Source organism: Pseudonaja textilis, chromosome 2, assembly GCF_049901715.1.
Source record: "Pseudonaja textilis isolate UNSWEBS1 chromosome 2, rPseTex1.2, whole genome shotgun sequence".
Taxonomy (NCBI): domain Eukaryota; kingdom Metazoa; phylum Chordata; class Lepidosauria; order Squamata; family Elapidae; genus Pseudonaja; species Pseudonaja textilis.
The window spans coordinates 163,237,711-163,253,262 of NC_141991.1; the positions used below are offsets into that span (position 1 = coordinate 163,237,711).

The 15,552-nt window shown below is 39.9% G+C and overlaps 1 protein-coding gene across 7 annotated transcripts in view; it reads right to left on the reverse strand.

The window, feature by feature from the left end:
* Positions 1 to 602: 602 nt before the first annotated feature.
* Positions 603 to 15,552, reverse strand: part of LOC148127225 (uncharacterized) — a 230,714-nt gene continuing 215,764 nt past the window's right edge. The window contains exons 1-5 of one of the 7 annotated variants that reach the window (XR_015742103.1): positions 13,452 to 14,310; positions 8,784 to 8,902; positions 5,476 to 5,632; positions 1,849 to 2,433; positions 603 to 1,709 (exon numbers count right to left, since the gene is read on the reverse strand). Coding sequence is in view for 1 of the 7 variants with exons in the window: in XM_087926294.1 (XP_087782420.1) it covers positions 4,597 to 4,681; positions 5,476 to 5,632; positions 8,784 to 8,871 (330 nt within the window). In the remaining 6 variants the exon portion in view is untranslated. Of the gene's footprint in view, positions 1,747 to 1,848; positions 2,434 to 3,367; positions 3,569 to 4,036; positions 4,682 to 5,475; positions 5,633 to 8,783; positions 8,903 to 13,451; positions 14,311 to 15,219; positions 15,507 to 15,552 lie in introns of those variants that run through there. The other 6 variants (XR_015742102.1, XR_015742104.1, XR_015742105.1 and 3 more) reach the window with 6 other exon arrangements.

Genomic DNA, 15,552 nt, shown 5'->3' on the forward strand with positions numbered 1-15,552 from the left:
AGCCATCAGCCTTCTTTCAAGAGTGACCGCATGGATGATCTAAGAAGCCTGTCAGCTAGTCTGCCAAGGAGATTGCCCTGAGCTATTCTTTCTTTATCAGAGAAAGAGTTAGAAAAAGGAGGTGAATTTCCCTGAGAAGGTGGTTGCAACAAGTTTGGCCCCCACTCAGTCCTTGTAACTGGCTAGGACAGGAAGTTTCTTGTTTCCCTTTTGCCAACCCTCCCTTTTTCTTCTGTGCTGTTATTTTAAGTTAGGCTTTGGAAAATCAGAAGTTTACTTACTTTACTGAACTTAAAGCATGCACTCCATGTCCAGGTGCCTTCATCATCTAGTCCCCCTTTGGCCCTAAATGGAACCCATCCCATTCTCTTTGATTAAGGAGAAAAGAGAAAGGCTTCCTGTCCAAGGATAGAGCACCCATATCATAGTAATCTATAACTAGATTAGTTATACATTATCTAGTTATAATCTGTAACTAGATTAGTTATAGATTAGATGTTATAGATTAAATGTTTCTTGTAGCCTTTCTTCAGGACAGCGATGCAACTGTTTCCTTAAGAATCCTTTCTGAGAGCAATTACCTTGTTGAATAAGAACTGCACTTTACATTTTCCAGGCTGTGGGTCCTGGTGGGCCCATGAACCTTTTATTGAACCTTTATTGATAATTGTTTGTTTCAAGATATAAACTGAAAGCACTTTGCATACAAAAATGATGGCCAAAGTCTAGGGTGCAATGTTCAGCCCCTTAAGAAGAGTACATTCAGAAGAGGATGTTCCTTCCAAAATAATCACCAACTATTCTCCAAATAGTTCAAGGTTCGGGCACATGGCAACATTTTTGGAAAAACTCTTCTTCTATTTGGAAAACAATCCGCCTCTCTTTGAGGGGGTCATGAAAAAATGGATGCATAGTAACTTTCCTCAATCACCATTTCTTCACTGGGTGTCCTTCTATCAGCTGTAGCCTGACAATTGGTGGCTACTTAACCATCCATCCATCTGGAATCTTGCACGGGGGCAGGGGAGAAGTCAGGCACTGAGACTGGAGTAGGAGGACATGGGTCCTCTGCCTGTCCCTTCCCTCAGATACCCTTTCTAAACCAAGGCGGGGTGGAGTGACTAAACAAACTGGGGAAAATGGAGAAGGCTTTTAACACAGGGGAGGGGGAAGCATTAGGAGGAGGTTCAGAGCAGCTTCCCTGTAACTGTGCCAGAAAAAATTACACAAGTCAAGTGGGATTGCTTGGAAAGGCTCTGCAAATGTTACCTTGCCCTCCAAACCATAAAAGTCTTTCCAGAAATGCAAGGGGTTCTTCTTGAGTTTGCTAGGTTTGCCAGGCTCCCTAGTGAGAATTTCCTCCACACCCAGTGAACTGTACTTGAGGTATGACTTCCATGTTTCCAACTCTTCCTTACTCCTGAAATGGCAGAGCTGCCCCCATCATGAGAGCTGTGTTGCTCCTCAACACGCTCCTGTACTCTTAAGTCCTGACAGGCGGAAAAAGGTGAGATATGGAAGAACATCCAGCTAGTTTATCTTCCCTTTTCCAAGACCATGCAGCCTGTCCTTTTTTCCCCCCTCTGTGGACATGAAGCGGTTTTGGGGCAGTAGAGGCTCTTGCAAACTCTTGTGGCATGGCTCCTCACTTGAGGTTTAGAAGGCTTTGGCATCTGACAGGTGGCACAGGAAGGTCTTCCCCCTGGTGCCTACAAAACAGGAACATGGACACCTTTCAAAGATGCTCTGTGAAGAGGGACAGAGAAAAAGACTTGAGTCAAGGAGAGGGAATTGGGGCCCTTTCTCCCCTCCTCTCTGGTTCTTGACAACTGAGAGGGCCACACTTACCCTTAATAACCTTCTTAATGAATGAAGGCGAATATACTGTACGTGTCCCAGGATAATGTTGCAGGATCCAATCTGGGTCAGTCACTGGGACCAGAGGTTTAGTCTTCCAAGCTTTCGGATTTGTGCTGCAGCCCATTCTCGGGGAAGTTCTCTCTGGCAGTGTGTGTGCCTTAGGCTATTCTATGTGTGGTATTTATATGGTGTCTGGTTGTGTGTAGTTTAGTTGTTGATTGGGGTGTTGATGGCCGCCGTTGTATTCTTGTGCTACCAAGTCCTCATCTCCTAAGTATTCAATAAGCTTATCAAGTAAATCAGCAGTCCTGTGTATTGACAAGGGGCCCATTTCCCAGGTTTCAATCACTTCCCTGGCTATTTTTGTACCTGCTTGTCCAACAATCTTAGTAGCTCCTAAACCTCAATGTACATCCTTGTTGATTGCAAGGTCAGGCTGTCAATGAGTTTGGGTCTCCTCATCTGGCTACTTGCGTGTGTTCTTGCACTCTGGTGGATAGCTTCATCCCCATAATGACATAATCACAGCCATAGTCATAGCCTTCTTAATGCCACAGCAGGTACCAGATAAACCTACAGGGAAAGTAATGATAGAATGAGAGGGCACAGCAGGAGAAACCCGAAGTGGTGTCTATATGCTACCAAACTAGGCCAGCAGGAGTGGGCATTGGCTGATGGCTTTATAAGCAGGCCTACAACCTTATTCCCTCGGGAACTGGTCTTTCACCATGGTTGCGTTTACATCTACCCAAAGATGGTGGTTGTCTCATATGTCGAGTGGATGAGCAATCCAGGGGTCTATTCTCTTGGTTGCCTATGACAACCTCTGCCTTTCATATGGGAAACTGTCTGTTCATTTAACAATGTAAAAGCACAATCACATGTAGCACAAAAAAAACAGGGAAACCAACTTATTTCATCTCCAAGCATGTTTGGAAATTTGACCTTCCTTTCTCCACCCTTTTCTCCTGCCCATCTTTGAATGGGTCTGAATTCTGTCTGCTCTGAGAACCTTGTCCCCCCACCAGAATGAGGGTCTAAAATCCAAAATTGGCAATTGAATATGGGAGTGTGCGCAAGAGGGGGGCAATCTCTTCGATGTCGTTCAAATTGATCTCCCCGTATGCAGCCTGCCTGGAGGTACTGTTGGTCCTGTAGGAAGCCCAAGAGAGCTATCAGTCACACACCATGGATCCAGCAGGAATGGGGGCTGTCATGACAAAAGCTGCCATCTTCTCTTCATAACTCAAACCCAGCTACATCTGGTCCTTTGCCTGCTCTGGCCTGTCTGCCTCTCCTTTCAAAAGAAGCATGCCAAGAAATAAAAATAAAAGATCAGCTTTCCCAATTTGATCAGAGAGATTTACAGTACATGTTTGAAACTAATAAATCCTGAGTGGGAGTTCATTTGGGAAATGAACTCAGGATAAGGTTCTACATTGCAACTAAGGCTACAGCATTTATTATATTCAGCTCCGTTTTAAACTCCACCTTAAATCTTGATTACCTGTAATTTTAAGCTTCATCATTAGCTTCTTTAATATTTAGCAGGGCACCTGTGCCTCTTTTTGAAGTCTGGGAAACCAGGTCTGGAAGTTGAATCATGGCAACTGGGTTTATCTTCTTGTTGGTTTGATGTGTTTCCCTGCCCATCCAAGCTGCTTCTTCAGTTTGAAGAACGCAAGTTAGGGGAGTCTGAGTAAGCAGAGAGTCGTTGGAATGTACCAATTCCTAAAAAAAATTAGAGGAATTCCTGCACCCATCTCAGGGTTTCTTCAACAAGTGTGTTTTGATGAAAACACCTCAAATGAACTAGAAAATAACTCCAGTTTCCAGGACTCAACTTCCAGACAATTTTATCTGGATGACTGAGAATCTTCACTGATATATTGCCATGCACTCTGGGGAAGAAACGCTGAGGTTGGTGTGGGGATACCCCCTAAGAATGTTAGCAGTTGGTACGTTCCAACGACTCTCTCCCTACGCAGAAATCACTTTGGAATAATAGTGTTTTCTCTCTCAAATTCAGGGACTAAGTATCTCCGTGCTACTCTGGTGCCAGAGTTTGATAGGCAACAGACTATAGGCAGTCTGGGGTTAAGGATTAACCATTCCTAACTCTTTCACCTGATTTTTATTTAAGTTGGAACAGGTTACTATATCTGTACTTCTGCATATCAAGGACGAACAACAGCAACAAAACATTTATTTGCAAAGTTTTTTTAAAAACTTAAGTTTTATACCTTAAAGTTGAATTGTGAGGGAGACAAATTTCTAGCAAGGAGAAATCAATTGAAGGAGAAATTCAATCAATTCAAGTTGGGCTAGATGACTTACAAGCTCCCTTCTAGCTCTATTCTGATTCTGATTCTAGTTCAATCTCTCACTGTCCTGAACGGCGGGACCGACCCCAGGAAATGTGTTCATTCTTCTCTCCCAATTCCCTGCACAGACCTTTCCTTTTTGAACCCAGCTGCTATGGCCAAAGCAGAAGTGCCTTGCTGCCTTTGCTGTCTCTTTTGGATCCAGCTTCTCCAGAAAATGTTTCCTACACAAAACTCCCTGACCCTTTGGAAAGCTGTACAGCCTTCAGAAAGCTTACTTAGTCTAAGGGCTGGGACGGGTCCTTATGGACAAGAAATGGTCTTGGAGGGGCTGGGGGATCATGCAGGCTTTCATTACCCATTTAGGGTGCCATACTATATCTGAGGTTTAGCAGAAGTTCTTGCCTAAGGTTTAGGAGAAGTCCTGCAGGTAGCACAGGATGGTCTTCCCTCCTGTTGCCCACAAACCAGGAAAATGGACACCTTTTGACGATGTTCTGCAAGGAGAAGTGAGCAATGAAAAAGACCTGAGCCAGGGAGAGTGAGTGAGGGACTTGATTTTCTCCTTTCCTACCCTGTTTCTTGGTAGTCACGAGGACCATATTTACTAACAGACTTTGTAGTACCATACCAAAGGCTTTAAGTCCTACAGGGAAAGAGGTTTGTAGCCCAAGGAGAGGTCACCAAGTAGGTATAGTCCAGAGGAGCATCTGCCAACTGATAGTCAGATGTGCTGACTTGTTTCTCTGCTGGACCACTTAGGCAATTTAACCTTCTTTTCCTCTTCAAGCCAACACAGCCTGTTACTTCCTGCCTACTTTTTAGCAGGTCAAAGTCCTGTCTATTCAGAAGCGAATTCCTTTCTTTTTCCCAGTGTAGGAAGTTAGCACCCACCCCTCTCCATGAAAAATGAAATATCCTAGGAAATAGTAAAAAGGCAGAATATTTCCCCTAAAAAGAGTAGAAACTCAGAAGCAGAAACTCACCTCAGAAGTGGAAGCTCACCCCCACCTTTGTTAATGGGTGGGCCATTAAGTCCTGGGCCAGAATACTTTAGATAAGAAAGATCTCCAGGTAAAACTATAGCAATTGCCCAAAGCCCTTTCAGTGCATCATCATCCAGCAAGGCTCAACCAAGCCTGGAACTCAGGACAACCTACAGAGTTGCCCCTGCATGGCCCCATGAGAGTCTGACAACCAATTAGGAACAAGCTTCAATTCAAATCCCAACAAAGGTTATAAAACCCAGGCACTCTCAGCATATCAGCCCTTCTTGACCTTCTTTTCTCACCTTGAAGCATTGTGATCCTTCCTTTTCACTCTAGAGCTCCAGGCCATGTGGTCCTGTCCACCATTAAACCTTCCAAACAGCCTCCATGTTTCCAGTGTCTTTTTCCCCACTTGGAACTGAACCCAGAAGGATATTTCTACCCACACCAGCTTGGAGTCTGAAAAAAGAAAGAGAATTTGTGGAAACTTACAACAGAGTTGAGGCAACCTCTCCAATATCATTCAAAGTCACCTCTCCTCTATGCTCAACCTACCTCCTTTTCAAAAAGATGCCTGTAATTAAATCATAGGAGGTTGATCTGCTATCAATTCAACTACCAACCAGTAGTGGCCTATCCATTTCCCATAGTGCCAGAGCATTCTTCAAAGTCCTCACAGAGGCTTTAAAAGAGATCCTGGAAGCAATGGGGTAGTCTTTCATGTGCTAGTAACATTAGGAGCAGAGGTGGTATTCAGCAGGTTCTGACCAGTTCTGGAGAACCGGTAGTGGAAATTTTGAGTAGTTCAGAGAACCGGCAAATCCCACCTCCTGAGTGGAGATTTTACAGTATCCTTCCCCTGCCACGGCCATCAAGCCACGCCCCCAGAACCGGTAGTAACAACATTTGAATCCAACCACCGTTTAGGCACACATGTTGCCATCTTAATTGTTCAGAGTGTCCCTTTTCATTAAATGGTTCTCATCTGATCAGAAGACCTTAGCTGTAACGAAAACAAGAGTGTGACTTCAATATTTCTGACTCACAAAATCCATTTCAGCTGTACTAGTGGATCTTGATAAAAAGATAGCAGTATTTTTCTTTTCCTCACTTCTGCAAACGTTCCTAAAGCATAATTCATCTGTCTCAATTATAATGGCTCATACCGAATACCTGGAGAATCACTTCATATATCAGATTGTATGTCATAGAGTGAATAATTAAAGAAGCTTTGCATGTCAAGAAAGAATTTATCCATAATTCTCTCCGGCAGCATTTTACAAGTCATTGGAAAGCAATTTGTCTTTATTATAAATAAGTAAAAATCACATCTAAGGTTCCTTGTCCCAGCATGCATGGTTATAACATAAGGTGTAATGGGAGTCAGTTTGTCCTAATTCAGTCTGAAAAACAATTTCTTAATGACTTCCTTGCTACCAAAAACATTCTAGCAAATTACAAAGTTTTCTCATTATTTTTGATTTTCATTATTCTTAATGTGTCTCTCATTCCTCCAAATTCTAAACATAGATTTAATAGGTCAATTTTTTGTTTGGTTGACACCGTACTGGATAATTTCTAGTGGTATGCACAAAACCAACCAAATAAATAAGCTTTGTTCTGAGTTTGGAACCAAATGAATTCGCTTGAAATGTTTGATCATTTAAAGTGGCCTGCATGCTAATGACATACAAAATATTTTGAGTATAGGGAATAAGGGAGACTTTTAAAAACCCTTGCTTCCTTGTATCCCTGTAGGAATAATTGCTGGGATCCTGATCAAAAATAGGCCGTGATCTGCTGTGTGCTAAAGCTAAACAATTATTAAAGCCAGTCAGATTTAGGTTTCAGGAACTCAGATTCTGATTTAATTTAAGACCAGATTGACTATAGAAAAAATTATCCAGTAACATGATGTGCTTCCCTTTCTCAGATCTGATCAGAGTGATTTTATGGTAATTAATTTTATGGTAATTTCTTTATTTTATGGCTGAGTTATTCCAGAGTCATTGAGCATCAGGGGGCATACAAGTTGTTTATTATTATCCCAAACTGATAGTAAAGAACATAAGAGGATGTGGAGCTCAACTGGAAAAAAAGTATTTCAAAACTAACTAAAAATTAAAGTTCATTATTAAACCTTTAGTATATGGATGGAGGCAAAAAGTATTTGCTACTTTTATTTCAATGTATTCCAGTGCAACTTTTCTGAAAGTTTTGGGGGCTCAAGTTTTTTCCTACTGGGAAATCAAATAAAATTCTCAAAAGCTTGCTGAGACAGGTTTACAAGACGTTTTGAGAACATCATCACATTTATCATTTATGGACTTTGATTCCATAGTTTTGATAAATTCAGCGACTAGTTGTACTCATTTAGATCCTGGAATTCTAAATTCCTCCTTTTAAGAAGGCAATGTTTCCCACTAGTGATCCTGAATCTATGATTAGGAAAAAATGAAGCTAAACATGCTGAACAATTATAACTATCCAATTTCTTCTGAAACATATGATATCTAGATATTCTTGTCATTCAAAGTGTTTTTTCTAAATTTATTTCAAACCTTGGTTTATTTATTTGATTTATATTGCCACCTATTTGTCCATGGCGACTCGAGGCAGAGTACACAATGTAAAATCATATTTAAAACAAAAAATAAAATAAAAACAATAAAAACTAATAAAAAGAATCAAATAAATTAGTAAAGTACAATAGAACAAAATTTTGGGGGGGGGAACCCAACTCCCACCCCCCTGCCCCGATGACAGCGGATCACACTAGCCATTTGATGGGTTCCATCCCTCTCTAGGTTCCCCAGGCCCGCTGGCAAAACCAGGTCTTCAGTGCCTTTCGGAATAGTATTAATGAGGGGGCCATTTTAATCCCTGGGGGAATGATGTTCCAGAGAGATGGAGCCACCACGGAAAAGGCCCTTCTTCTAAGTCCCACCAGGTGTATCTCCCTCAGGGGTGGGACCCACAACATTCCCTGCCTCCTCGCTCTAATGGGTTGGGTAGATGTCACTGGCAAGAGATGTTTCCTCAGATAACCCAGACCCAAGCCATGAAGAGCTCTAAAGGTGACAACCAGCACCTTGAACTGCACCCGGAACAAATTGGCAACCAATGAAGCTCCTGCAGGAGGTGACATATGTGCACACCAGGGTCTGCATAAAACCATATGGGCTGCTGCATTTTGCACTTTGGAGCTTCCGGATGCTCTTCAAGGGCAGACCCATGTAGAGTGCGTTGCAATAATCAAGACGGGAAGTGACCAGGGCATGAGTGACTGTAAGTAGGGACTGCTGATACAGGAAAGGGCGTAACTGGTGCACAACCTGCAGTTGCGCAAAGGCCCTCCTGGCTACGACTGCCACCTGCTCTTCAAACAGGAGCTGTGAGTCCAGGAAAACCCCTAGATTATGCACAGGATCTGTTTGGGGTAGTACCACCCCATCCAAGACTAAAGGTGGTAATTCTCCCTAAACCAACAAACCCCAAACCCAGAGCCACTCGGTCTTGCCAGGGTTTAGTTTCCACCCGTTGCTCCTCATCCAGCCCCTAACAGCCTCCAGGCACTGCGAGAGGGGGAACACAGCAACACTTAACTCACCTCGTGCTGAGACATACAGCTGAATATCACCAGCATATTGGTGATACCTCAGTCCATGGTGACGGATGATCTCACCCAGTGGCTTCATATAAATGTTGAACAGGAGAGAGTACCCAGCCCTGCGGAACCCTGTAAAGCAGAGGGTGAGGGTTGGATCTCTCCCCTCCTATCAACATTGACTGAGAGCAGCCGCAGAGGAAGGAAGTGAACCAAGACAGCACAAGGCCTCCCACTCCCATCCCCCAAAGCCGTCTCAGGAGGATCCCATGGTCAACGGTATCAAAAGCTGCCGGGAGGTCAAGTAGAGCAAGGATGGATGCACTACCCCCATCCTGTTTTAGACCTAATTTTAACACTGAACCTGCTTCACTTAGCTATGGAATTATCTTTGCCTGGACAAATGTTAAGAGAACGGTAATGCTATTGATTCTCCTGGACCTCTCAGCAATTTTCAGTATCATTATCATTTTCAGTATCATAGAAACCTAAAAAATCCAAGCTACAAATGATTTTTTAAAAATTGAAATTTTCACTTAGACAGCTATTTTCACAAGGCAGTGCTGGGGAAAATTCCAGCTCAACCCATATATTGCACTATGTGGTTCCTGTGAATGTTATTTTCTTTTTAAATATCTGTATGAAGCAACCACTGATGACATGAAATTATTTTTGTTCATCAGTGTTGAGCTATAATAATGAACTTTATAAGGGTCAATAACAAAGATCAACCTATACAGGATGAAAAGTCTATTTACTGTTCAGTTGCTGTATCAACGGCATTCAACTTGCTTCAGAAAAGAGTCTGCTCTAAATGTTTACTTTTTGTTCATGCTTTAGATTCATGTTCTTCTATGACACTATACGCCTTCTATGAGGTTAGACTGACCAGATAGATCTAGTTATATTTTGAGTATACCATACATTACTAGAGTTGTGAAACTGCGTGCACATAAATCATTCCACCCTACTTCCTCTTCAGGTTCAAGATTTGCACTATCGATATGTAGTGTGCCCTAGGAAATAGGACAGTAGTTTAACTAATATTGTTTGTATAACTGTCAAGACGGATATTGAAAGCTATTTCTTTATGCATGCTTTCCTTTTTTAATTTTCTATTTGTTTTCTGTATCTATTTTTTTGTTCTGTTTTACACTTTTTTATATACTTTTCCTGGGATGTATTTATTATTTACATAAAATCTCTTAATAAAGATTATGTTTGAAAAAAGAGTGTGCCTCTAATTATGTAATCTATTAAATTCTTCATATTTTGTATTATATTATTCTCAGTTCTTAAAAATGAAAGCAGTTTGGAAAACAAAGCAAAAATCCAGATGGCCACAAATTCCTCCAGTATCAGGGAAATGGACGGCTAATTCCTAATTGGACACTAAAAATGGCAAATTAGACCACTATCCTAACAACTCAAAGAAAAATTGGATTCTAAAAGTGCAAGCATCTGGTTGTTAAGATTGCTACACAGTAATCTAATTTCTTATTGCTTTCAACTAATCCAGTCTTCATGAGAACCTTGTTTTACCTTACCAAGAGTTTGATACTTGGGATGACAAAAACTGAAGGAACTCATCTGTATAATACTTCAGATTTGTTTCAGCATGCTTGTGAAAGTAAATAAAACACCTGCCTATGATTCATTGAAACATCCATGGCACATTCCTTCATGGAATCTAACAGCTTCTTCTGAGCTCTGATGCTTAGCCACTCCCCCATAACTGAGCTACAGTGACGATAGTCCATGGCACTGGAACACCTGCACCTACTCCAGTGTCTTTCCAGCAAGAAATAAGTTTTTATTTTCTCCAGCTACTTAATATTTTAGCATTAATTTTATGCAATATTATAAAAGTATAAGAGTAATTTTATTTCTATTCATTATGTTCATTTAGTTGAGGTTCTTAACAAAATAGAAATAACTTAAAATGTAAAAACATATTAAATGGTTTTTTAATCTATCTTGAGAAAAACTATTTTAAATAACAACATATAAAAATTTAAATAAAATAAAGTATACTTGATTTGAACCTAACTCAATCTTAGGCCTGGTGGTCATTGATTTTGTTCTTGGGAAGTAACTGCTTCAAAATTTGCTATCTGCTGCTATCCAGTTTCACCAGCAGCTTTTTACCAGCAGCTTCCAGAACAGGAATGTTGTTTCCTATGCTTATCTATTGGAGACTCAGGATTTGGTTATTGCAACACCATTTGGCCAACAAAGTTTGTTAAACTTCATTACAGACTTTTTGGCAAGCAAGTCAAATCATTACCTGAACCAAATAAAGTATGTTTAAAAGCCATTCTCAAATTATGCAAGACTTGTTTTAAAATTAACTTGTCGGCCTACATGAAGATTTAGGACAGACCTTGAGAAGAAAAACACCAAACAATGTAAATTTATTATTTGATCATGTCCAGTGACTTGGAGGTAATTTGTACTAGTTTAATCTGGTCACTCTTTAAATAGCTGCCAGTTTTCAAAAAAGCCGATGCTTGTTCACGATGAAGCAATTTCAAACCTTTTTGTAGAGAGTTAGGCCCAAAAATGACAGGACATATACCTCGTGTGTTGAGAATTCAGAAAAACTAAACTAAAAGAGGAAGGCAATTTTAAGGCTTTGATATTAAGATTCAATTTTTTATTAATCCTCATCACATCTCAAAAATACTTTTATATCCATTTAAACTGACTAGTGATGATGAATTTTTTTTTTGAGCACGGCCGAGTGAACAAACTTTAATTGCCCCCGATTTTGGATAGGGCAATGCAGTAAGCAGTAGCAGGAGACAACACATTCATTAAATACAGTATGAACAGTATTTCATATGCAAAGTAAAATACTTTTGACAGAATAATTGGAATCATCTACTATTTTTTCTTTTGAATAGGCAATTGTAACCATGTGCAGATGTAGCATATATCTGTACCCATACTCTTAAATCTAGCTACCTGGTCTTTATGAAAATGACTTTATAGATATAAACAAACACATACTCCTAAAAAAACATTCTGTATTTCATATCTCTTGCTAAATTCCTTTATCGTAATATTGATATTCTTGCATCTTGAAATAATGTGTGTGTGTGTTTATTTACTTACTTACTTATTATTTATTAATTAAATTTAGTGCCCATCTTACATAAGGTAACTCAGGGTGACTTACAGTCATAAAAATATATCTGCATTAAAACAGAAATAAGTTAAAACCAAAGATTAAAATCTAAGGACACATGGGGAGGGCAGGGGCAGAATGGGGGAGGTGGATCTGTTGCTACTCGATCAACCACCTATTTGAGGTGAATCCTTTATAGCTAAATTAAATTAAATAAATAAGTTTTATCAGATTCATAGTAGATCAATTACTGCTCTGACATTTTCTATCAGATGAAAAGGACAGCTTTTTTTATATCTCTTTAGTTGCTTGTGAATTAATCCTTTCCAACAGATATCTAGGCAGAAGAAATTCCTTTTTCTCTGACCAATAAACTAGAGATAAAGTACAAAGCAGATTGGTACAGGTGACATTTGTTGAAATTGTGATTTGTGTATGCTCAGAATAGCTATTGTGTTTGAAGGGTATATATAAAAGGCCTGGCCAGCTGGGAGAAAAAAGGAGGCCGATCAGCATCATCGGCACGTGAAAGCCTCACCTCCTGCCCTTAAAAAGAACAACATTCAGTTCTAAATATGCATTTTTGAGTTTTTTTACTCCTTCCCATTAAAAGGTGGGGGGAAATGAATGAAAGGAAAATAGAAATGGGTTAACAACTACCAAATGATGATAACTGTTAGTGGAAAAATAAGCTATTTTTTTCTGCCAGGTTTCTTAAGTGATTACAATGTGCCCAACGGGGAGAAAGGCAATGGTTAAATGATACATATTCATATAGGATAAATATACTAGAAAGTCTAATATAAATTACATATTTGCATAGCACAAATATAGCAGAAAGTCCAATATTTATAAATATTACTTTCAGTATTGTTTACAGTAACCTGGTAAGACAAATTGTATTATCATCCCTTTTACACGGGATGAAATTGAGAAAGCCTACTCAATATATAGTTTTCTAACACAAAACTATTCTATTACATTACACTAGTTATCTTCTGTCATTTCATCCTCTTATACTTTAAACATGAATACTGTATCTTAAAAGATGCTTATTAGGTACCTCCCATGAAAACAAATACCAACCTTAATTGAAATCAGAAGAAATATAGCATCATTATCAATCTAGTGCCTTCACCCTGATAGACACTTTTCTTCCCCAGAGGTTATGAAGCATACTAAACTAAAGCCAAATTAAGCGAGTATTATGGTCACCAAGCATAGTCAGAAATCTAAGTGAGTTTAATGGCCTATGCAGGGAGGTAGTGATGGCCTTTTCAGCTTATACCTCAGTTCATAACAGTTGTTTTCGGTAAACATACTCAGCATCATTACAAGTTCCCCCACATTTTGGTCACATATTAAAGAAAGCCACTGAAAAGGGTGGCTTTAGTAGACCTCAATTTCAGACCAAGCAAACTGAATTCTTGACAGTTATGAAGAACATCTTTCACTGCAAAATATCATATACCATTTCATTCTTTTAAAAATCCCAAAGTAGATTAGAATAAAGTAACAAAAATACAGTATCACATGCATACCTTTAGTAGAATACTTTTTCCTGCCTTGGGATTTTGAGTTTCAGTGGAAAGAATGGAATGGAGAAGAAAGATACTACTTAAAAAGTATACAGGATAGGTGGGTATGTTTCAGGCTACCTTTCAACTCAAAAGTTCTCTTTTAGCTGATTTTTGCTACTGGAGCAGATAAAACAATCGTTTATATATCTATTCTTTCTCTATATGCAAATGGAGCAAAAAAAACCCTCAGTTGTTTATGCAAGTGTTGAAACCCAATAACTTTTCACTGAACCTCTCCACTCCCTCCCCAAAAACTACCCAGTATATGCAGGCAGTATAAATTTTGACTAACATAGTTAGTGATTGCACCAATTTTCTGAAAGTTCTGCTGTAACTTTCATTGTCCAAAGGGCATTGCATACTGTCAATATACATCAATCCTACTGCAAAAGGACAACAGAAGATACAGGAAAGTTAATTGACCAAGATCAGATGGGGTCCCCACTGACCAAATAGAAAGTTTGATAAACTACTTGGAAACTGTTGAAGTTACCCTGAACTATTACCATTTTTTCTATTCAAAAGTATAAAGTATTCATCAGTACTTTAATCTCTTTCTTTTCTTTCCAAACGCATGCCATTCTTTATTGAAAATATTTGTCAATCATGATCATACAGATATTCAGATTTCAGATCAAACAATGTGACTGCAAGCTCCTCAGGGCACAGATCTTACTATTCTGTGCAATGAATGAGCATGGTGTATACGAGTGTAACTGGCAGAATGTACAGACATAGAATACTTGAATGCACGCATTTCAAGGTAGTCAATCCTCTCCAGCTTAATTAACAGGTCATAAAATGAACTACCAGCTTCTATGAATAGAAACATTTAATTAAAACTTTAATTAAAACACCATAGTAGAGGAAGTTGATATTGAAAGACAAGTTAAGATTTCGTCACAATTCCATTCAGTGGCTTAGAGTGACAGTAATTTGCCCAAGGTTAAGCAAGCAAACTTCATGGCACAACATGAATTTGAACTCAAATAACTCTAGTTCACATAAGATTATCCTTTTATTTCCCCACATCATCTGCCAGTAATAGTTATGTTTTAGTAAAAAGGAAAACATTTTAAAAGAACAGCTGTTTCTATCTGAGATATTCTATCTGGCACAGCCATTCACAGATGAGGAGCATCACCTTTAGTGAAATCCACAAGTGAAACATTTCTAAGAGAGAAAGACTCCATGGAGATGCTCCTGAAAATCTTATGTATCCAGTAGCAACTGCTGGAAGTCTGGAGTAAGTTTAACTCACAAAAACTGAAGCAAATCTAGATTCAAATCCTCGTTCTACCCTGATAGTCACCTGGTTAATCAGGGCTTGGCACTTACACCCAAAGGATTGTTTCAGTTGAAAGAAAAAGAGGGCTGAGCAAGAAATTTATACAGCAAACTTATATTGAAACATACATATAATACATCTTCCTTTCCTTCTTCCTTCCTCTCCTGGTGAGTGCCTGGACAAGTGCTTAAGAGTTTTCTTACAAGAAAACATTTCCCCTCTTCCTAGGGCTGAGAGAAGGACTAGCCCAAAGTCTCGGAGCTGCCTTTGTGCAAAGGTGCGGACTATAAATCACAACTCCTTGGTTTCTACTCTGGTGCCTTAATTACCACCCCAAAGTGTCTGTTTTCTCTCGAATTTAAATTGCCATTTTGGAAACTCCCGAGTTCTCATGCACTGCAATATGTTCATACGGTACTAAAACGAAGGTCCGGCGTTTACCAAGCGTTCCTCTGGGGATTACACCCCGAGTGGGACGGGAAAAGGAAAGTGTGTCATTGTACACAGCAACCTTTCCAGTTTCTCCTATTGTATGAGAAGAAGGACGAGAGGGGTGGGTGGGCTCCGCACATCGGTCTTCTTCGTCAGGGGCGGCTGCAACCCCACTCCGAGTCTCCCCGCAACGCAAAAAACCTTCGCCCCTCAACTGGAACCGCGGTCACTCCCACATAGCCAGCTTGGCGTTCACGTGCTAGCCTGCTGCTCTTCCACGGGAAAGCTCCTCCGCCATTGGTTGGCAAGGAACATTCGAAGCGCGCCCATTGGCTAGCGCGC